At 37.6% G+C, this 22,501-nt stretch overlaps 3 protein-coding genes across 7 annotated transcripts in view; all 3 read right to left on the reverse strand.

Moving 5' to 3' along the window:
• Positions 1–7,108, reverse strand: part of LOC106066450 (diacylglycerol kinase delta-like) — a 203,906-nt gene extending 196,798 nt beyond the window's left edge. For 2 of the 5 annotated variants that reach the window (XM_056012624.1, XM_056012620.1), the window contains exon 1: positions 6,701–7,107. In XM_056012624.1, the coding sequence (XP_055868599.1) occupies positions 6,701–6,850 (150 nt within the window). In that variant the 5' untranslated portion in view covers positions 6,851–7,107. Of the gene's footprint in view, positions 1–6,700 lie in introns of all 5 variants that reach the window. The other 3 variants (XM_056012621.1, XM_056012622.1, XM_056012623.1) reach the window with 3 other exon arrangements.
• Positions 7,109–10,309: 3,201 nt separating this feature from the next.
• LOC129921589 (uncharacterized) lies at positions 10,310–12,605 on the reverse strand. The gene is made up of 2 exons (XM_056011761.1): positions 12,431–12,605; positions 10,310–11,811 (listed from the first exon to the last, which is right to left on the reverse strand). Exons 1-2 carry the CDS (start codon positions 12,480–12,482, stop codon positions 10,856–10,858), a joined length of 1,008 nt encoding a protein of 335 aa, XP_055867736.1. The 5' UTR covers positions 12,483–12,605; the 3' UTR covers positions 10,310–10,855.
• Positions 12,606–15,495: 2,890 nt separating this feature from the next.
• Positions 15,496–18,066, reverse strand: LOC106072759 (uncharacterized). The gene is made up of 2 exons (XM_013233202.2): positions 17,918–18,066; positions 15,496–16,658 (listed from the first exon to the last, which is right to left on the reverse strand). Exons 1-2 carry the CDS (start codon positions 17,967–17,969, stop codon positions 15,703–15,705), a joined length of 1,008 nt encoding a protein of 335 aa, XP_013088656.2. The 5' UTR covers positions 17,970–18,066; the 3' UTR covers positions 15,496–15,702.
• Between the last annotated feature and the right edge of the window lie 4,435 nt (positions 18,067–22,501).

Consider the following 22,501-nt stretch of genomic DNA (forward strand, 5'->3'; position numbering starts at 1 on the left):
TTCTACGCCTACAGTCTATCGAATCTGTACTAAAGCATTGCGATGTTATATATAATTATACTTTTACCCATACATGCAAAATGAGTAAAAAAAAATTGTATTGGTGAATATAAACAATAAGAGTATAAAAATATCAAGTAAAAAATGGAATAACTGTGTGTTTGTATTTTACATTTTGTTAATAATTGTATGTGTTTGTGTAAGAGGACTATTATGTAGTAATTTTTGTTTCCGGAGACACAACTACGGATAAGAATTTAGAGCACACACACACCTATATATATATATATATATATATATACACCTATATATATATATATATATATATATATATATATATATATATATATATATATATATATAAACTACTTAACTAGATGTCTAGATCTAAATCTAGTACATATACTATTGTTAACCAGGAAAAAAAAGGTTATCCCTTGATCCTTGTAGCGTTAGATTCGCGCCACGCAACAATGAACACGTGAGATCAGACTATGATCTTTGCCTTCAGGATTTCAACGAAAATGTACATCTGACATTTAGAAGCAAAGACAAGCGTCAGGCACATTATTTTATCATTTTTAATTTCTGTGTGTTGATCGGAATATGTGAATTGTGATGTATTTAAATTCTCAAAACTGAAGATCACAAGTTTTGGATGACGAGCAAAATCACACAACTCCATAACGTCTGATATTTTTGTAACCATCAATTTCAATAACACATTTACATTAACGATGATAAATTGTCGATATGTTTTTTGTGTCCATGGCTTAGAGTGTCCGCCAAAAGTACTTGAAGTTTAAACACTCAGTGTCTAGTACACTTTACAAAGAAGGGCTCTAGCTGATTCACAACTTAATGGAAGTCAAATTACATCTTCAACATTATACCTAAATCAAGAGGGTTTTTTTTTTTAGCCACGTAGTGTTAATGCAAAGCTCAGAGCCCTGGTGACAAACCTATAATGCATTTGCCAAACCAGATAATGCTGAGATGATTGGTAAATATAGTAAATAGGCTCACTAGCAAGCCAAACATATTTGGGTAAAGTTCTTATAGTGTTATGCGTAACAGTATGATGCCTTATCTATGTAACCAGCACTAGTACAAATGCAATAGTGCGATTATGCCCACCCCTCCAACAAGACCACAGATAGGATGTAATGGAAATAAAAGGTAAATGTTTGTGTGATACGCGGCTTGGTGTAGTATCAGGTCCTCCAACATTTTGTCTCATCTAGACCCTGTACGTGTGATGAATGCGTGAGCTTCATTAGTCCATGCCCTTCCATTATTTGACAACGAAACACAATATTGTGCAACCTCTGTTTAAGGTGCTCGATGAGCAGACTGATGCCACCAATCTTATTTTCTTGCATACAACAAGCAGCTTTCAGGGCATTGATGGGCAAACTTTTTTTGGGGGAGCGGGCTAAATACTTGAAGGAAAAAATTTGGTGGTCCATAAAAAAAATTATTATTATGTGGTTTAATGATATCAAATAAAATTAGTGCGAAGTATGAAGCTATGAGTGGTTTAATAATAATTTTTTTTTACAATCTAGTTAAATTGGGTTGAAGTTATTCTAAAGTGAACTGTGATTGTTATCCGTCAAACTATTTATCTACGTTTGATTATTGAAAAGAAAAAGATGCTCAGTAATATATCAAGATGTCAACATTGTACACATATTCTACAAGCTTTACCATCACATCGAGGTCTGCTTTTACATTTAAAGCAGATAAACACTGCTTTAGGGCATTACGTTGTATTCTAGAAAACTAATTCTCAATGTCATGTTCAGAAGAGCATTAAAGCAATGCACTGTAAGTTTGTTTACACGACTTCTGGTGAATCATGGAGATGGGGGTTTATAGTAAAATGACTTTCAGTATTTTCTTGCTGTGGTGTTGTGCTTTTGTGTGTATTTATTTCGTGATTTATATTTATCTTGTCCTCGGTATTTCGTGATTTATATTTATCTTGTCCTCGATATTTCGTGATTTATATTTATCTGGTCCTCGATATTTCGTGAATTATATTTATCTTGTCCTCGATATTTCGTGATTTATATTTATCTTGTCCTCGATATTTCGTGATTTATATTTATCTGGTCCTCGATATTTCGTGATTTATATTTATCTTGTCCTCGATATTTCGTGATTTATATTTATCTGGTCCTCGATATTTCGTGATTTATATTTATCTGGTCCTCGATATTTCTTGATTTATATTTATCTGGTCCTCGATATTTCGTGATTTATATTTATCTGGTCCTCGATATTTCTTGATTTATATTTATCTGGTCCTCGGTATTTCGTGATTTATATCTGGTCCTCGGTATATCGTGATTTATATTTATCTGCACCTCGGTATTTCGTGATTTATATCTGGTCCTCGGTATTTCGTGATTTATATCTGGTCCTCGGTATTTCGTGATTTATATCTGGTCCTCGGTATTTCGTGATTTATATCTGGTCCTCGATATTTCGTGATTTATATTTATCTGGTCCTCGGTATTTCGTGATTTATATCTAGTCCTCGGTATTTCGTAATTTATATCTGGTCCTCGATATTTCGTGATTTATATTTATCTGGTCCTCCATATTTCTACAAATTTAAACTAAGAATCTGGGGTGAAGCATGGAGAATGTATTAATGGTAAGTGGTGATAATATCTGGTGGAAGCACAATAGACACGTGAGCTTCTGACTTTATGAAATCTCGAGCTTCTTCGAGCTTAATTCTGTAACATCTGAGACGAGTGGCCATCCACATTTTCTTTTAGGTCTTCTGCCAAGCCCCACATTTCACATTATGGAGAGAGAGAGGGGGGAAAAAAAGGTTTAGGAATACCAAGACACGCCAGTTTTGACCGCTATTGAACCATACAGTAGGCAACAACATTCCAGCAACGGTAGACCTCTGGTCTAAAGGTTTCTCGTATTTAGCCATCATTAAGTCTTGTTTGAACCAAACCACAGACCAATTAACAACACAGGACTGCCCCCCTACCACACACACACACAAGCAATCGGTACTTAATTTCAGCTTGACATTACCATCACGACTCAACAAGATAAATGAGGATGGGATTAGGATGAGGTTTGATGGGGAAAATAGAAGAGGTGGGGGTAACAATTTTTTTACGTCAGATTGACCTTTATTTCAGTGTTGTTGATTGAGCTAAGTATATGATGAATGGCGGACAAGCCGGTGCTCAGGGGAGAGAACTAATGCTCCTGCACAACAGATCATGATAAATTAACGAAGTAGTCTTCACTTTTGAACATTTAAACGCCCCGTGTGATTTGTCACTGCTGGGGGAAAGTGCACGTTGTCACGATTAATTGAATGGCTACGTTAATAGGAATGGTTATAGGCAGGGCGGGAAAAAAAAATTAGCCAACAGAAAAATATATTCTACAAAACAACATCAATATTGATGTAAACATCTCTATTTCCTACGCTGCCAAAAGTAACATAGTGCCATTATATTAGAGGGGGGGTGGAGACGGAATGCCAAGACGCATCTTATAACATTTTGTCTCATACTTGTGACGATAACGAGTTAAATTCCGCGGTTCTCAACCTTTTAAGCACTGCGACCCCTTTTTACAATATCCCACTCTGCCGCGACCCCACCTCACACACACATACAGCAAGAGAAGAATAGACAATAACAATCCACATTTTTGATGGTCTTAGGCGACCCCTGGCAAATCGTCAATCGACCCCCCAAGGGGGTCGCGACCCACAGGTTGAGAACCCCCTGAGTTAAAATACCACTTGATTAATGCTAGTAGTATATTACAAACAAGTGCAGAAGCTGTTTACTCATAACTTGATTTACGTGTAGTTTTAGTATCCACTAGTATTAAACTCCCCTCTCTCTCTCTCTCTCTTTTATATATATAATAATATGTATATATGTACTAGCCTAGTCCCATTCTACTAGATTATGATGTACAATTCATGGATGGAACAGAGTGATGGGTCTCTTGTATACAACGGACATCAATACAAGACCAAGCCCGGCTCACTATAAAGATATTAGGGTGGACGACTGAGATGGGTGGTTCAGTTTCATTTCAACAAGAAATGGGGGGCCGGCCGTCCCTGTTTTAAGGTAAAACATAGGGTAAACGATCCTTTGAATCACAATTAAAGCTGAGGAGGTTTGGCCGGGAGGCTGGAGCTTTTATAACTTGTTGACAAGATGTTCCCTGAAGGGAAGGCGCGAGAGAGATAACAGAAAGCAAAGCAGATTTTTTTCTCCTCCTTTTCGGATAGAGTGTATTTATAGCAAGTCGCCTACATTTTTTTTTTAAGGTAAAACATAGGGTAAACGATCCTTTGAATCACAATTTGTTCCAAAATGGTTCAATGTTCAGTGACAGTGTGTACATTTACACGAGCTCCGAGAAGTATTTGTAGTGAGTAGGAAAGGGCGCGCGTGTGTGTCAGAGATTTGAGCTGAGAATTCATTACAAAAGTATAATACGGATTGACGGTGTCCACTAAATAACGGATTAGTAGACCAACGTCGGCATACTACAATCCACTGTGCAGTCATGCAATGGGACCTCCCAACCTAACACTAAAACACATAGAAAAAAGTATCATTGTTAGACAACCTTAGGACCTAAGTCCATGGCTTAGAAGTATTATCTTATAGATTACAGACGTTACTATAAAAAAGAAGATAATTACGTCCAACGCATTTCATGTGTCAATCTAGTCATGCATTTTACTCAATAACTTAAACTCTGCTAAGTCGTTGGTTTTCCTGTCTAATTCAAGCCACCCATTCCATTATCTAATGGCACTATCGAAAAAGGAGCACTGGTATGAATTTGGAAAAAGAAATATGCCTCGATCTTTATGTCTTTCTGAGTATTTCATTAGGTTTTGTTTTTCTATTTGTAAATTATGGTTCAGTGTTTTATGCATTATTGCAAGTTTACTTTTTCTTCTTCTGTGCTGTAGTGTCTCTAAGTTAAGTCATTTTACTAATGGTGTTTCTCTAGTCAAATTTGAATATTCGTTTGTTATAAATCGCACTGCTCTATTTTGTATTTGTTCTAGTATCTTAATGTTTTCCTGAGTTGAGGAGTCTCAAAAAGAGGATGCATATATTCTATTATTGGCCTAACTAAGGTTAAATATATGTAGCTGAGACTTAGTTTTAGTATCCTACAAAGTCTAAAAATTGTTTCATTACGCCTATAGTAGATCTGGAGCTAAGCTGCACCATATTCATATAAAGTTAATATAATCAAAACTCTTTATAGTCTGTATATCAAGTCTTTAATATTGCTTTAACTCTTTCTCTCCTAATCAACGATACCATCGTTGATTTGACCTCTTTTAATTAAATGAATTTCTGGTTTTATAAACTTTAATTTGTGTTATATAAAAAGAGCATGCATTCCCCTATAATTCTAGACAAAAAGTAACGTTTTATGATAACAAACAAAAATGTTATTGAAGTTTAATCATAACAGGGTAGAATGTACAAATGTGAAAAATGAACAATTCTATCAGAATGTGGAAAAAATAATTACGGAGATAAAGAGTTAAGCCTTTTTATTGACTTTTAAAGGTGACTTTTGTTTTGACGTCCACCTTGTGTCTTCAACCCTCCCAGTCCATGTCATTCATTCCATTGACATGTGTGATCCCATTGGGCCTAAGGGTATGTAGAGATCTAGATGTACAAGATTCACGTTTGAAACTAGACCTATTGATATTGTGAGGTTTTAAGATGATCGATTGTAAATAACTCCTTCTACTTTTATGCTTTTTTTTTCAGCGGTTCCATGCTGTTAAACAAATAATAAAATATCATCTAGATCTAGTTCTAGATATCTAGAGCTAAACTGTTAACTTTTTATAGGGCCACATATCTTTGCTAACATTTCATTTTTTATTGACTAAAATGTCTATTATAGTCTAGTCCTAGAATAATGAATATATGATATATCTAGACAATTTAGAATGTAGACTAGTTCTGGGACAAGATTTACATAATATAAATATCTGAAATCTAAATCTAGATCTCTAGAAATCTAGGGTAGATGCCATAGAAAAATAAGATAAACCGAGACTGTCTAGAGAGTGGAATAGTCACTATACTTCACTATAGTGCTTATAAATACTAGATCTAGAGTATAAGTATAGAGTCAGTATTAAGTATAGCTAAAAATGTTAGATTCCAGATCTAGTTACATAGTGAGACAGTCACAAGGCACCAAGACTGGCAAGGAGGGGGTTTAGAATTTACTCAATTTAACAATTTACTGTTTACTTTAGTCTCTAACTCTAGGCAGTCTAGATAACTAAGCCATTTAGTGGATTAAATTATAGTTATAGAGAATCTAGTAGATAGATCTAAATTTAGACCTCTAGACAGTAGTTAGAATTTAGATCTAGATATCTAGACTTTAGACTTTATAATAATGACGCTATGTGGATATTCACAGAATTTGCCACAATACTTCGATAGGCATTGCCATTGGAGAAAGTAGACCGCGAAACGTAGCAGACGACATTATTACACAGCCGGGCGTGTATAATACCACATCTATATAAATAATCAAGGTAGACTACTCTACTCTACACTACCGCCGGCATTATTATAGAACCTATTTCTACGACCTATAAACAAGCGTGTAATAATAAGAATCAACTTACAGCTGTTTTAATATCCTTATTTGTCGAAATGCGTCTGTGAAATATCCTAGCTGGTTCAGTTTCACCGTCACTATCCGAAGATTCTTCTAAAGCGTTAAAATCCACAGCTTTATTCTTCGAAACTGACTTCTGCTGTCTGGACGCCGCCATATTGCTAGGCGTGTGTAACTTGATAAAGTTCAAAGGTCGCCTTGCTAATAATAGCTGCGACCTGTGTTCTTTCGTCACGTATAAATTCAGTTTGAATTTTGGTTTCACCGTTTGTCAGCCTATTTACCCGGTCCAGTTTGATCACAGACTTGATATCAGCCCCCCCACATTGATTGCTGCAGGGGGGGGAAAAAGTTGCGCGGAGAATAACGGGACCTAATTGCGTGTTCGGAGAGACCCGAGGAACCGCTCGGGCGCACTTTGTCACAGCAATGAGCGTTTGATGGCAATTTCTATTATCGTACATTACAACGCACCTCTCCACGGACGCGTGGTTAGGACATTGGCAGGGCGCGAATCGGGACAGATTGCTGGAAACGATTAGCGCGAAATCACGGCTGGACGGCACCACGGCAATAACTAGAGAGGAGAAGGGGCGGGGGGGGGGGGGAACGTGGTATCTCCAAATCAATATTGTTAGATCTTGATTATTCAAGATTCAGTAGTAGTAGTAGAAGCGTAAATCCGAAGTTCAAGATGTGTTCTGTGGTGAACATTTTACAAGACGAAGATGGCAAAAAAAAAAAAAAAAAAAGTTTCTTAGCAAAGATTGTCTTTCCTGTCAGGATTCTATTACGAATTTTAATGTTAATTTACAAATATCGCGTCTTTTCAGCTGTATAAAATGTAGATCTAGATCTATCACATAATCTTAAATTAGGCATGCAAGCAAAAAAAAATCAAAAACCTTATAGGGCCGTTTACTAATTAAGCAGAATGATTTGCTGTTAGGCAGGGTCGTACTGGGTGTCAAAATCGGCCCGGGCATCTTTATTTCGTCCGGCCCATAAATTGTATATTATAGGTTGGACATCCAATTCTAGGTGAAAATGTCCTCAAAATCATTCTGTCAAGATTGATAATGTATCGATAGCTGTACACATGTATACAGTGACTATAAATACTTCACTCAGAGGGCCCCTTTTGTAAGAGAATACTAGAAAACCTTCCACAATTTAATACGTGCCGAAGTGACATTCATATGCTGCCCTTATCTTATAAAATACAGACGTGATTTTAAAAAAAAAGATGATTACTGTTGTTCTACCGGCCATTTAGGTACCGGCCCACAGGGCATTTGCCCGAATGCCAATATAGTCAGTCCGCCCCTGCTGTTAGGACAGACGCAGACGGCGAAAAGAAAATCTTAATCGACCACCGCGGACTATGGTTATGCTTCCCTGGATGTGGCAAAATATGTAGGTCACAGGTGGGGCTGCGTAGCAACGGGAAATACTGCATTCCGCATTAGTCTGGTACTCGAAGACAAGCCTATATGACCTGAAACACTTTTATAAGAAACTTCTGGATCTAGTATTCACATTAATTAATGGGATATTGGAAGTTTATCTTTTTTTTTTGTCGGAAACTGGCTTCATTTGTCTACTTAAAATGTCAGCAACAATGTAGATAACTTTAAGCATTGATCCTCCAATCTCCAGATGCAGTTCAATAATCGCTGCTCAAACCAAGAATACTGTCATATTTGTTTTCTAATGCTGTTTATATGTTGTAATATTTTTTTACACACAAAAAAAAAAAAAAGTAAAGATCCGTTCACTTTTCCTGGTAGGCTCTAAATTGAGAATTTACATGTAATTTCTTCGGCTCTCCCATTTCATAAACATACATCTTAAATGTATTATAAGTTCTTTAGTTTTTGTGACATTCGGTTATAGAAAGCTGTCAGTGCACCAGTTTGTAAACTCTTCTATCGAGCTTCGATACTGAGATACCTCTTAAATTGTCATGTAGAGTTGTGCATCGCACTTGGAAGGCCAGCAAAAAGCAAACAAGAGCTCCATTTCACCTGCCTGAAGTGGGCGGTGTGTTCCTCCTTCACGCTACCCTATCTGGCGGGGGGGGGGGGAGACTCGGGATTTTGTATTCACTTACGGTGGACACGGACACTAGAGACTCGGGCATAAGGCCGCATAGGAGGCGCGGTGACTGAGTGGTGAAGCGCTTGGCTTCCGAACCGAAGGGTCACGGGACTGAATCCTGGTGAAGACTGGGATTTTTTTAAATTTCGGGATTTTTGGGGCGTAGCAATGCGTTGATTTGAATAAAAATGCAAAAGAATCGAATAAAGAAGCAGCAAAAAATAAGTCAGATAAAAAGCAACTATTGTAGGAATCCTGTGCAAAAAAATTGTAGTAAAATTCTGAATGTTTTCTCGCAAGCACTAGAGATTCACCAACGTTATGATGACAGCATTTATGAATGAACAGTCTCAACGCCTTAAGAAACACTAATGCCAAGACGACAAAGATATAGATTTAAGTCGAAATAAAAGAGGCTTTGCTAAAATATTAAGATGCAGACAGACAAACTAGATTTCCAAGTTATTGAGAAAACAGTATATGTGAGTAAAGTTCCCCTTTAAGACCTTGCCATCTATAGGGCAGATGATAAGGTCATCTGTTTCTTTGGCCAACGGTTAACGAGCAGGGTATCATGTGGACAACACAACGACCAAATCGCCCACTCTTTCCCCAACTATAGTCAACTACACTTTAGAGTCTTCACCGAGAAGTACTGGACCCCAGGTTTGGAAGCCAAGTGATTAACCACTCAGCCCCCGTGACCTTGTGAGATGGGCAGTTAAATCATGCAGGATGTAGAGATGTATATGTAAATTGAAGTTCATATGCCCTTGAAAATGGCGAGGAGTGAAACTGAATTATAAACATTATTTTCGTTGATGGAGGATCTTCAAATGCCTTGAATGTGAATGTCAGGTACATGTATATGTTTATGTGTATGGTTTCTGGAACGTTTTCACATTAAATGATTCCCCATTCCAAGTGTTATACTTTATTTATGTAGTAATAGAGCTCTTGATCTAATAAATTATTCCTACAGCTAACTACTTTCGATACATTATTAAAATTTAAACAATACTTTTTGAGGACATATACAATTGGATGCCCATCATAAGGCTAACAATTCATCAATTTCTGGGCCGCATTGTATAGAAATGCCCGAGCCGATTTTGACACCCAGTCCGCCCCTGATACAAATACAGGATTATTTTCATGCAATACAAAGTGAATGATTTAAAAACACAAAGGCAAGATTTTCTACTTCAAATAGTGTTTTTCCCACTCAAGACAATTATATATATATATATATATATATATATATATATATATATATATATGGAAATATGTGTATATGTACATGATCTTAAAAATCACACGAAAAGAAAGAGTGTACAATACTGAGATCCTCGCGCGAACGGGCCTTCACGGCATCTTTAAAGTCCTCAGGCAACGCCGCCTGCGCTGGCTCGGACATGTTTGCCGGATGGAGGACAATCGCATCCCGAAAATCATTCTGTACGGGCAACTCGCGTCTGGCTCGAGAAAAAACTGGTCGCCCCCCCCCCCACCACCGTTACGTGGATGTAATAAAATGGGATTTAAAATCAGTGAACATTAATACTGACCGTTGGGAAGACATAGCCTTAGACCGCACTAGTTGGAGAGAGACGGTGACCCAGAAAGCTATAGACAGCGAGAAAACATGGGCCTCAGCTCTTGAAGAAAAGCGTGCCGCGCGGAAAATGGCCGATCTTCTATCATCTCGGCGAAAGCCACCATGACCTGAAATATATGTAGACGGGAGTGTCTCTCCAAAAGAGGGCTCCACAGCCACGTGAATGTGTTCGGGACTTCGAGATGAGTCGTTCTACGACAGGCTAATGAAGCATGTATATGTATATAAATAAAATATATATATATAATATATATATATTGTGCAACTTTTACTATATTGCAAGTAAAAAATAATGTTCGTACATTTATAAGGCAGAAAACTTTATGATAACAAAAAAAAAAATTTAGCTCTATAAATTGTGTGTAACAGATTTAATATTTGAAATATATGTACAATAAATAAAAATTGAGATGATTCTAACAACAAGTCGTCTTTCTTGTTATCTCAAAGAGGGATCTCACACAGGAAACGCGAAGGCTCGTAAGGAGGATGAGTGTGATAATCAAAAGTATCTAGAGCGTACCAATTTATTTTGTCGTATAAATATAAGGTGTTACAATTGGCACATTTTCTAAGCTGCATTAGCCAATCAGGGACCTTGGTGTTGCTCTGGCGATACAACCAGAGATCTTTATGACCTTGCTTCGTGCCACCCGTTAGTACAAGGTTGAAGCCAGCCATCTGTCGAATAAATGCCACAATAAAGGCGTGTTCATCTGTGTCATCGATCTCAACCAAGTAGCCCCCGAAAAAGACACAAATAGCCATTGCCTGTTCCGATTCGCTGTTTGGATCCTGTTGAGACATGTAATATCGTCTGCCTTTGTAAATGGAAGAAACTTTAAAAAACCATTGTCTGGAATTCTCAATTCTTGTGTATAAATTTGCTGTAGCCATTTCGCTTTTGTTCAAATCGTTGCGCAAATTAATATTTTCGTTTTTTAATTTAGCCATATTGATCTCTATCTGTCTGAAGCGATCAATCAATGAAATTAGTCCGACTTTTTTTCCAATTACTTTTTTAGCGCTGCTGATGGTGAGCGGTTTCCATGTTGGACTCACTCCGTGAGCATCACACCTGTACTCCCCAGCCATCTGTTGTATAGGATAAATCCACAGCAGACTTAGGTAGGAGTCACCCCTGGTGTTGATCTCGCCACTCGCAGCAGCGTCGTCAACAGCTGCGCTGTTATGAATGATCATTTCTTTACTGTTAATATTTATTGAAGCCAGGTCCATGAAGTTCTCCGAGACATTGTCAGATCTTCGAGTTAGAAAGATAGAATTGAGAAAGACCATTTCAGAACTTTGATTTCTTGGCAAGGTACAGTTGATCAATAATCGATCAGTTATTCCAGGCTCGATTGTTTGTGGCTCCATATTTAAAACTAGAGACTCACCTGTGGAACAAAATGTAAAATGTGGAATTCTTCTATCAAGAGAAACAAACAGTTACAATATCTAAGACTAAGACTGCTTTATTGATCCTTACGGAAATTTGTTGTGATTACAAGGACTTTTCTCATATAAAGATCTCTAAAAGATCAAACAGCAAAAATACAAAAATATAGAAAAACGAAGAAATTAAAAAAGAAAAGAAAGGAAAAACTACAATTAAATTAATTAAATTTGTAATAGATCTAGACTAACAATAAACAAGATCACACAAACTCAGAGGCGGCCCCCGTCGGATCCCTATCGGACCCGCGTATTTGAAAGTAATATTCAAGACACGATTTTGTTTTGATTGTCCAATGTAATAATATTCAAAGATTCATTTGGCGTTGTAAAAAAAATGTTTTTGTTTTTGTTTTTTTTTTTTGTGTGTAAAATGTTCAAGTTTGAAGATAATCTACTTCCTAGTCCAAACCTCCCACTTGACTGGGGGGGGGGCAGCGAGCGGGGTATGAACCTCGGACCGTCGAGACAATCAAACTTTTTACCAGACAGAGTGAGCTGATATTAGATTTGTAAAAAATGTCAAAACTCTAAACTCATACTATTATTAATAAGTCCTACTTCGAGATGAAAGTAACACCAGCCAAAGCCACATTGCACGACGGACAGACATTATCGTCTGTCAGATACTCTTTGTCCACTGTAAATGATTTCAAGTAAAAAAAATATCCTTTCATGAACTGCGAGAAACTGCCTGAACAGATTGTGTAGAGTGTGCCCACATTGGGTAGGTAGTCTGTATAAAGAGGACGTAATTAATTGCTATTTATACGTACACAGATGGTAACTCATTACAATTTAGCTTATTAGAGCCCGTTATATCATTGGTATCAGTGGCGTAGCAAGGGATTTGGGGGCCCAAGGGGGGCTTGGCATCTTTAGGGGCTCCTGCATTTTGACATTCGACATCATGACATCACATAGTGTACTTAATAAATATCTAAGTCCAATGTGTGGAATACATGCTACTTGGTCACTTATTTACCTAACAACATGGATAGCAAGATAACATTTGCATTGGCTTAATGTTTAATGTAAACGCAAATTTCGAAACACTTATTTGGGGGCCCCCTTAAGTGGAGGGGAGGGAGGATTTAACATTTGGCCCCACCCCCAACCCTAGCTACGCCATTGATTGGTATACAGTACATATACGAATATCGAATCTAACATCTGAACAGAGTACAAGGGCGGACTGGGTGTCAAAGTCGGCCCGGCCATTTCTATACAATCTGGCCCACAAATTGTATGTCATATGATCGGGAAACCATTCATACCTGTCCTCAAAAGCATTGTGTAAAGTTTAATAATGTATCGAAAGTAGTTAGCTATAAGAAAAATGTATTACACGATAAGCTCTGTTACTAAATGAATAAAGTATAACACTCGGAATTGGGAATCTTTTTTAATGTGAAACAATTCCTGCTAACATATACATCAACATATACATTAACATATACATGTACTTGACATTCAGATTCAAGATCCTCCATCAACGAGCATATGGCTTATGATTCACTTTCACTCCTCGCCATTTTCTCAGGCGTATGGACTTCAATGTACAAACTCTTTCTCTTCCATTATTTAACTTCTTATCTCACAGGGTCATAGGGGCGTGTGAAGACTGAGATTTTGAGTTTCGGGATTTTTATGGCGCCCCTGAGTCCACCCAACTCTAACATGTATCTGACTTTAGTTGGGGAAAGTAAAGGCGGTTGGTCGTTGTGCTGGCTACATGGCACCCTGCTTGTCAACCATTAGCAAAGAAACAGATTACCTTAACATTATCTGCCCTATATATCGCAAAGCAAAACAATTTATACAAATACTAGTGCTATTAGAGCATGGAATGGGTTGCCTGAGCTAGCCAGGAAAACCAGTGACTTGGCAGAATTTAGATCATTGGTTAACATGCATGACTGAATGCATGACGCATAGGACGTAATCATCTTCTTTTTTTGAAGAAACGTCTGTATTATATAAGATAAGATAAGATAAGATAAGGGCTGCATTAATGCCAGCAAATTATTTTAACATTTATAATATTTGCTTTAAAAGCAACACTTTGAGCATCGTGATTTTAAAAAAAAATATGTGTACACTTTAAAGTCTGATGCAAACCTAACACATTGTCGTGAAAGTGTGGCGCCAAGTTATACTAGGATTTCCCTGTTTGCGCTTTCCTCGTAATGGCCTCCATGTCATCGCAACGCTTATTATGCGTAGTAAATTTTGTCGTAGAACAAGTCCCGCAATCCTCATGCGACGCTCTGTCACAACCTTACTAAGGGGTCGACCGACTCCCAGTTCGGCATAAGATTTCCTTGATTGAGACCCGATCTCTATAACTGACTCCTAAAATCCGTCTTAGCCATCTTTGTTGAGCCACATTTAGTCTTTTTTCAATTTCGGCAGATGACTATTCATTGCACTATATTAATGGAGCCCAGGCACTGGTAGAAATTTGTAACCTCTCTTGGCTAGATCTTGATCTACAGGTGACTGTAGTTTGCTTTAGATTTTATATTGAAAAGGGAAGTTTTATCGTCAAAATCACATTTTTTTGGGGAGGGGGGGGGTTAAACTAAAAAATCTGTGGATTTTTTTTTTCAAAACCCCTTTAGATACGCTCATAGAATTTGGTGACTGTAGTTTGCTTTAGAATAAAATTGAAGAGAGAGGTTTTCAATCTCAAAACTCTCTGTATGTGGGAATTAAAATCAAAACCATCAGAAGGGGTTTTAAACTTTAAAAATGCCCTCTGGAGGAGGGGGGTTTAAACCCCCTTTGGCTACGATCATAGCATTTTGAGTGTGTTATTCGTTTTTTATATTGTATTTTTAGCTTCAAACCCCGCTGAGGGGGGGGGGGGTTAAAGTAAAAACCACTTTCGCTACGCTCAAAGATTGTTTAGTGTGTAATTTGCTTTTTTTTTTTTATATTGAAGAGGTATTTTTTAGCTCTAAACTCCGGTGGAGGGGGTTTTAAATACAAAACCCCCTTTAGCTATGCTCTTGGAATTTGGGAATTGTCGTTTACATTGTTTGTTTTATGTGGGAATTTAAACTCAAAACCATCAGAAGGGGTATTAAACTTAAAAAATGTCCTCTGGAGGAGGGGAGTTTAAACCCCCTTTGGCTACGATCATAGCATTTTGAGTGTGTTATTTGCTTTTTTTTTATATTGAAGAGGTATTTTTTAACTTCAAACTCCGCTGAATGGGGTTTTAAACACAAAGCCCTCTTGGCTACGCACATAGAATCTGGTCACTGATGTATGGATAGTCTTATATTGAGGAGGGGGTTTTATGGTAAATTTTGGAGGGGGGTTTAAAATCAAAACTCCCTTTAGCTATGCTCTTAGAATTTGGAAATTATCGTTTACATTTTTTTTTGTTTTTTAGATTTAACTGCAACCCCCCCCCCCTGGTAAGGAGTTTTAAACTCAAAGCCCCCTTGGCTGCACTGGGCAAGTGATGGTTTAGTATTAAAATCTCTCCTAAAATAAACAAAATCAAAGCAAAAAATCAGTCACTAAATTCCGAACTCTCCCTCCCCCCTCATTTGGGGATGTTGAACCCCAAATCCCGCCCCCCCTGTCAGCGCCCATGTACATATATATATATATTTATTTTATTATTATTATGTAAAAGTTAATATATAGCAAGTAAAAAATAATTTTCATACATTTATAAGGCTGAAAATTTTATGATAACCTAAAAATTAAAAAAAAATTGCTTTATAAATTGTGTGTAACAGATTTGATATTTGAAATATCTGTACAATAAATAAAAATTGAGATGATTCTAACAACAAGTCGTCTTTGTTGTTATCTCAAAGAGGGATCTCACACAGGAAACGGGAAGGCTCGTACGGAGGATGAGTGTGATAATCAAAAGTATCTAGAGCGTACCAATTTATTTTGTCGTATAAATATAAGGTGTTACAATTGGCACATTTTCTTAGCTGCATTAGCCAATCAGGGACCTTGGTGTTGCTCTGGCGATACAACCAGAGATCTTTATGACCTTGCTCAGTGCCACCCGTTAGTACAAGGTTGAAGCCAGCCATCTGTCGAATAAATGCCACAATAAAGGCGTGTTCATCTGTGTCATCGATCTCAACCAAGTAGCCCCCGAAAAAGACACAAATAGCCATTGCCTGTTCCGATTCGCTGTTTGGATCCTGTTGAGACATGTAATATCGTCTGCCTTTGTAAATGGAAGAAACTTTAAAAAACCATTGTCTGGAATTCTCAATTCTTGTGTATAAATTTGCTGTAGCCATTTCGCTTTTGTTCAAATCGTTGCGCAAATTAATATTTTCGTTTTTTAATTTAGCCATACTGATCTCTATCTGTCTGAAGCGATCAATCAATGAAATTAGTCCGACTTTTTTTCCAATTACCTTTTTAGTGCTGCTGATGGTGAGCGGTTTCCATGTTGGACTCATCCCATGTGCATCGCACCTGTACTCCCCAGCCATTGGTTGTACAGGATACATCCACAGCAGACTTAGGTAGGAGTCACCTCTGGTGTTGATCTCACCACTCGCAGCAGCGTCGTCAACAGCTGCGCTGTTATGAATGATCATTTCTTTACTGTTAATATTTATTGAAACCAGGTCCATGAAGTTCTCCGAGACATTGTCAGACTTTCTTGTTAGTATGAGAGAATTGAGAAAGACCATTTCAGAACTTTGGTTTCTTGGCAAGGTACAGTTGATTAATAATCGATCAGTTATTCCAGGCTCGATTGTTTGTGGCTCCACATTTAAAACTAGAGACTCAACTGTGGAACAAAGTGTAAAAAAACAAAAATTAGATATTCGGCTTTATTTAAAATATTGTCAACATAATTATCTTCTCCTTTGAATTACGTCTGTAATTTGTTACATAAAAACATCAAACTACAGGGGGAAAAAAGAAAAATACCAGTGTAGTTTTATTAATGGTTGTTGTTGTTTGTTTTTTTTTACTGTATCTAGATCTAGATAATAATAATAATATGGCTTGTCTTTGAGTTCTAATATTAACGAGGAATGCATGTTGTATTTCCCTTGGCTACGTAGCCCCAGCTGCGACCTACATACTTTGCCAAATCCAACGCAGACATAACCATTATACGCCGGTGGTCGATTTAGATTTTCTCTTCGCCATCTACGTCTGTCCTCGGCAGTGCCATAAATGAATGGAATGGGGTTGCCTGAATCAGCCAGGAAAACCAACGACTCAGCAGAGTTTAAGTCATTGGTTAACATGCATGACTAGATTGACACATGAAATGCGTAGGACGTAATTATCTTCTTTTTACAAAGCTTATATCAACTCACTCTGTCTATACACGCTATTTCTGCGACACCCAATTTCGGATTGACTCGGAATAAGTTGAAATTTTTCACAATTATTTCTTTTACCTGACAACACAAGAATCAATTTTAAAGAATTAGACAATTACTTAATTAACTCGTGGAGTCGTGGTAATAAATTACTCTGGAATCTCAAACTTTGGGGAAGAAATAGTCTTATGCTTAGTCTTGTCTTATGCTGACCAAAACAGGCCTACTACGGAGGTCTCGCTTAAAATGAAGATACTATTACGACAAATACCCCTATTAACGAAATATTTAAGTTACTTGTGCCTTGATTGTCCCACGATTACTTTATTTGACTAAATTAGACCTGCCTTTTTAATAGGATGAATAATGAGCTGTAGATGTCAGGAGAATGCATTTCTACAGTGAACGGAAACGCTTAGGGAAGCTAACAGCGCTTATTTATTATTTATATTTGTTATTGTTAGGTACCCGGTACAAGAAATAATGGTGTGAATTTTCAACTTGAAACGAGAAAGGGTATGGGAGAAATACCGTGTACAAAAATTGTACCAGACAGACAGAGTGAGTGGATATAAGCTTTGTAAAGAAGAGAAGAAAAAAAAGAAGTTTAACTCTTTCTCTCCGTAATTATTTACCACATTCTGGTGGAATCAACGCTGGTATCGTCAGTTAGGAGAGAAAGAGTTAATGTCTTAGTATTAATACGTCCTACCTCGAGATGAAAATAGCACCAGCCAAAGCCACATTGAACGATGGACAGACATTTTCGTCAACCAGATACTCTTTGTCCACTGTCAGTCAGAAATGTCTTTACATGAATTGCGAGAAACGGCTTGAACAGATTGTGAAGAGTGTGCCCAGATTGAGTAGCTGCTTTGTAAAAACAGGATGTAATTAATTACAGTTTGGCATTGTTTTTATCTCACCAGCAAACAATGTACACAGATGGTAACTCATTACAATTCAGTTGATTAGGGGCCCGTTATACTATCGGTATCAGGGACATATCTAAATATTGCATCTAACATCTGATTTGAAAAGAGATGCGTCGTGTGGATTCTGTCACGCGTAACGCGGCTCTTAACTTTTCCTACTATAAAGTCTTTATTACAATGTACTGATTGGCATAGGAGGCGAGATGACTGAGGGGTGAAGCGCTTGGCTTCCGAACCGAAGGGTCCCGGGCATGAATCCTGGTGAAGACTGGGATTTTTAATTTCGGGACCTTTAGTGCGCCTCTGAGTCCACCCAGCTCTAATGGGTACCTGACATTAGTTGAGGAAAAGTAAAGGCGGTTGGTCGTTGTGCTGGCCACATGACACAGTTGACCTTTACGTCATCTGCCCCATAGATCGCAAGGTCTGAAAAGGAACTAACTTATTGATTGACAGGTTTGTTATAATTCCATCACAATGTCTCCAGGCTTGCTGGCTTATACATGTTCGGTTGACACTGGTCGAAAATGTAACTCTTTTTATTGTAATCACTTGAATGTTCTTCTTCTTCTAGCCAGCTTTATTGCTGCTGAGCTGTCAGCTCTTTAGCAGACTGTGCCAAGGAAAAAAAAGTTGTGCTGTTTTGTTCAGTTGTTCAGCACTCCACCTCCTCCTCCTCCTCCATCCATCCACTTGAATGTTCAAGATGGCTAAAGTAAAAAAAAAAAAGTAAAGTTCCCCATGAACATTTCAGTACACTGTAAATATTGAACGCATCGTTTTAAAACGATTGACAATTTATTTAAGAATGTTTGTCAAATGTTTGACATGTTTCGGATGTTCCTTCAGAGTTGAAGATAGTTTACTTCCTAGTCCGAACCTCCCGCAGGACGACGGGGGATGGGAGCGGGCAGGGTTTAAACCCGGGACCATCGATAAATCTGAACGACAGTCCAGCGCGCAAACCGCACGACCAGGCAGCCATCCAAAAACAGTTAAAAGTGTTTTATAAAGTATAGATGTGAACTTGCATTTGTTTATCCACAATAGTTGTAGATCTAATTGTGATTACAAGAACTTTATTTTCAATTATAAAAAAAAAAAGAACTTTGACAGGATTGTTTTAAGCCTCGTCTCGTTTCCCGGGTCCAGGGGCGTAACTAGGGATTTGGGGGCCCGGGGGGATTGACCTCTTTGGGGGCCCCTTGCATTTTGACATTGGACATATGATATGGGATAATGTACGCAAAAATATATAAGCCCCAAATCAAATTGGTTCAGTATATCAGTAAACTTAACAAAAAGTAATCAAGACTCTTTTAATGAATAATACCTTTGTTTATTAGTTAAATGATGCACAAGTGACAAATCTAAATTGATATCGCTTCACGTCGTGCATTCTGTGCAGCAAAGACATCTATAACATCAACTACATCGATACTTTCTAGTATTTGTGACTTCACTGACATTAAAGCCATGATAAGCCTTTCTTGTGTCATTGTGCTCCTGAGATAGTTTTTGATGAACTTGAGCTTTGAGAATGATCTCTCACATGACGTAATGGAAGTGGCCTGAGTTCGCAGTATTCGGAGGAGGTTGCAAAGTTTGAGCAGACGTAATTACCATATGAAGCCTGTTTCCTCAATATGTCTATTGGTGATTGTATTACTGGTTTGTTGATGAAAAGTGCTCGTGCATCAATGACATCATTGAAAAAGCGATTTGCCATTTATTTCATCATACAAACAGGAAAAGTAGCACAGTTTGTCATAAGCAGGTCTTCATCTAACAGGTGTCTTGGTTCAAGAAGAAACCCAAAGGTATCCATTTTCTTTCCAGCCTTTGAAATCTGTCCAGCACTTCTGTCGCAACACGTTTAAATTGCAGTTCTATTGACAGTCCTACATTAGAACTCAACTTCCCATCAAATCTTTTCTTTCTTATGGTTGTTTTGATTACAGGGAATCAATAGTATTCACTACCTTCTTTTGCTTCTTCGATGGATTGGGTTTTTGTCCGTTTCTCATCATTTTGCAGAAAGCATGAAAGGGTACTAATTTCTTTAGCAGATTCCCGTATATGCAGTCCAGACTTTTGTAGTTTCTTCTGAACTATAGCAATTGGGCGCAAGAGCTTTGACCAGAATTCAAGATAGGCAAAAAAAAATCTTAATTATCCACTGCATGAAGAAAATTCTGTGCTAATATTATATGGTATTATGTCATTGTTGGTTGTTTATGTTTTCTGCGCAAGCAAAAGGATTCAGAGCATACACAAGTGGGAAAGATCCATATCTCGTTATGCTCGAGCATAGAAATACTCCGATAAGTGGACTGCCGTATTCACCATCACAACTGCTGACGAGTAGAAGACTTAGGGAATCATTCCAACTGATCCCAAACTATTGAAACCATCGGTAGCTGAAAATGCAGAGACATTACTCAACGAACGACAGATGAAAAGCAAAGTGAAATACAATGCAAAAGCAAGACTACCTAAAGATTATTCTGTCGGAGAGTTCGTCTAGGTCATACATGGCAGAAAGCAGTTGTCATAAAAAAAAAACATTCAGCACCCAGATCTTACATCATAAAGACAAACGGAAAAACATACAGAAGAAATCAACGCTTTTTGAATAAGAGTTTCGATGAAGACATCTCTGGGTACTATGATACCGATGGAGACAATGAACTGCAAACTGTTGGAACAAACGAAACTGACAGTTATAGACCAACGTCTAGAGAACTTGTTGTGCCAGTCAAGACAACCAGAAGTGGACGAATTGTTAAAGTTCCTAGTAGACAGGGCCGGCCTTAGGCCACTGCAGCCTATGCGGTCGCAGTGGGCCCCGCGCTTTCATAGGACCCGCGCTAATTCTAAGTGTACATTATTAAATTAAACCATTATAACGTATATAAAATAACAGGGTTTTCGCGACCTCCTGATTTTTCAGGGCCTCCAGGAAATCTAATGAAAAGGCAAAATATACGATAAAGTCCTGAACTTTTTTTTAATTTATTCAAATCTCCTGAAGAATAGACGAAATTGACATTTTGGGGTGCCTATAAATAAAAAGTGGCATTGCGAGCTTTCATTTGATAAAAATGTATTGCAAAGACGAAAGTAGGCCTATTTTCTAATTCAAAAGAAATAATATTGACATTATGCTCATCCCTACCCAGACTAGGCACCGCGCGATCCGTTTCGCATAGGGCCCCGCAAATGCTAGGGCCGGCCCTGCTAGTAGATATCACTCTTAAGAACTTTAAATAGAAGGGTGTGATAATAACTTCAAAAGAAAGGATGTGCTAATATTATATGATATTACGTCATTGTTTGTTGTTTATGTTTTGTGCGAAAGCAAAAGGATTAGATGGAAATAAAAAGAGAGTTTCCATTGAATTGAGGAAAGATGAATAAAGGGGTAATAACTCAAGTGTGAAGTTTAATTCTGAAATTATAGACGCCAAACCCTGAATAATGGACTATTCTAGCATTATTAAGAATAACTTTTGGATCTGTTATACTCGATTCTGTAAATTTTGCTTCAAGGTTAATTAGTGTAGCCATAAAATACTCGCCATTTAGATCTATTATTAGTAAAGGTAACAAGATACCTGGAATTCGCTGTATATCATGCAGTTTTATTCGTGGCAACAAAGTTTAAAAAGTAAAACTAACTTTAAAAAAAAACTTCTGTGATTTCTGTGGGAAAAAATATTTTTAAAATGTCAACAAAGTCAACGTACTGAAAGACCTAGATCTAGATTTAGTCCTTGTGATAAATTTAATCCATAAATGTTGAAAAAAAAAAGACACTCGTTGACACTATTTGTCAATCAAATATATTAAATTTATGTATTTACAAATAAATTTCGGACACCCATTTGGGGGCCCCCCCTAGGTGGGGGCCCGGGGGGATTTTAAAATTCTCCCCCCCTCCCTTAGTAACGCCACTGCCCGGGTCACTGACATATGAATCTAGTCAAAGGTAACACGAGAAAACGGAGGACACGACTGACTGACTGACTCTCTGTTGTAGGCCTTATTGAAATCGACTGAGATTGGGGATTGTAGTTGTTGACTGACTCTCTGTTGTAGGCCTTCTAAGGCCTTATTGAAATCGACGGAGATAAGGTTGTAGTTGTTGATAGTTTGTAGTTCATAGTTTCTGATATTCTTTCTGAAAATAATTGAAACCTGCCTTTTTAGCTTATTTGGGCGGACCACTTCGCGGGCCGATTTGGAGTTTGTGTTTTCCACACAAACTGTCTTTGTAACCTTGTTTTCTACTATTACTTTGTTCAGTACTAAAAAGTCACAAATAAAAAGTCACAGGCAACTGTTTCTTACATCCACAA

Source organism: Biomphalaria glabrata, chromosome 15 (genome assembly GCF_947242115.1).
Source record: "Biomphalaria glabrata chromosome 15, xgBioGlab47.1, whole genome shotgun sequence".
NCBI lineage: Eukaryota > Metazoa > Mollusca > Gastropoda > Planorbidae > Biomphalaria > Biomphalaria glabrata.

Excerpts from the sequence above, each read along its gene's own strand:
- LOC129921589 (XM_056011761.1), bottom strand. The coding sequence starts at position 12,482 with ATGTCTGTCCGTCGTGCAATGTGGCTTTGGCTGGTGTTACTTTCATCT. Across the intron at positions 11,812-12,430 it reads GGTGTTACTTTCATCTCGAA|GTGAGTCTCTAGTTTTAAAT; the intron begins GTAGGACTTATT and ends TTTGTTCCACAG.
- LOC106072759 (XM_013233202.2), bottom strand. The coding sequence starts at position 17,969 with ATGTCTGTCCATCGTTCAATGTGGCTTTGGCTGGTGCTATTTTCATCT. Across the intron at positions 16,659-17,917 it reads GGTGCTATTTTCATCTCGAG|TTGAGTCTCTAGTTTTAAAT; the intron begins GTAGGACGTATT and ends TTTGTTCCACAG.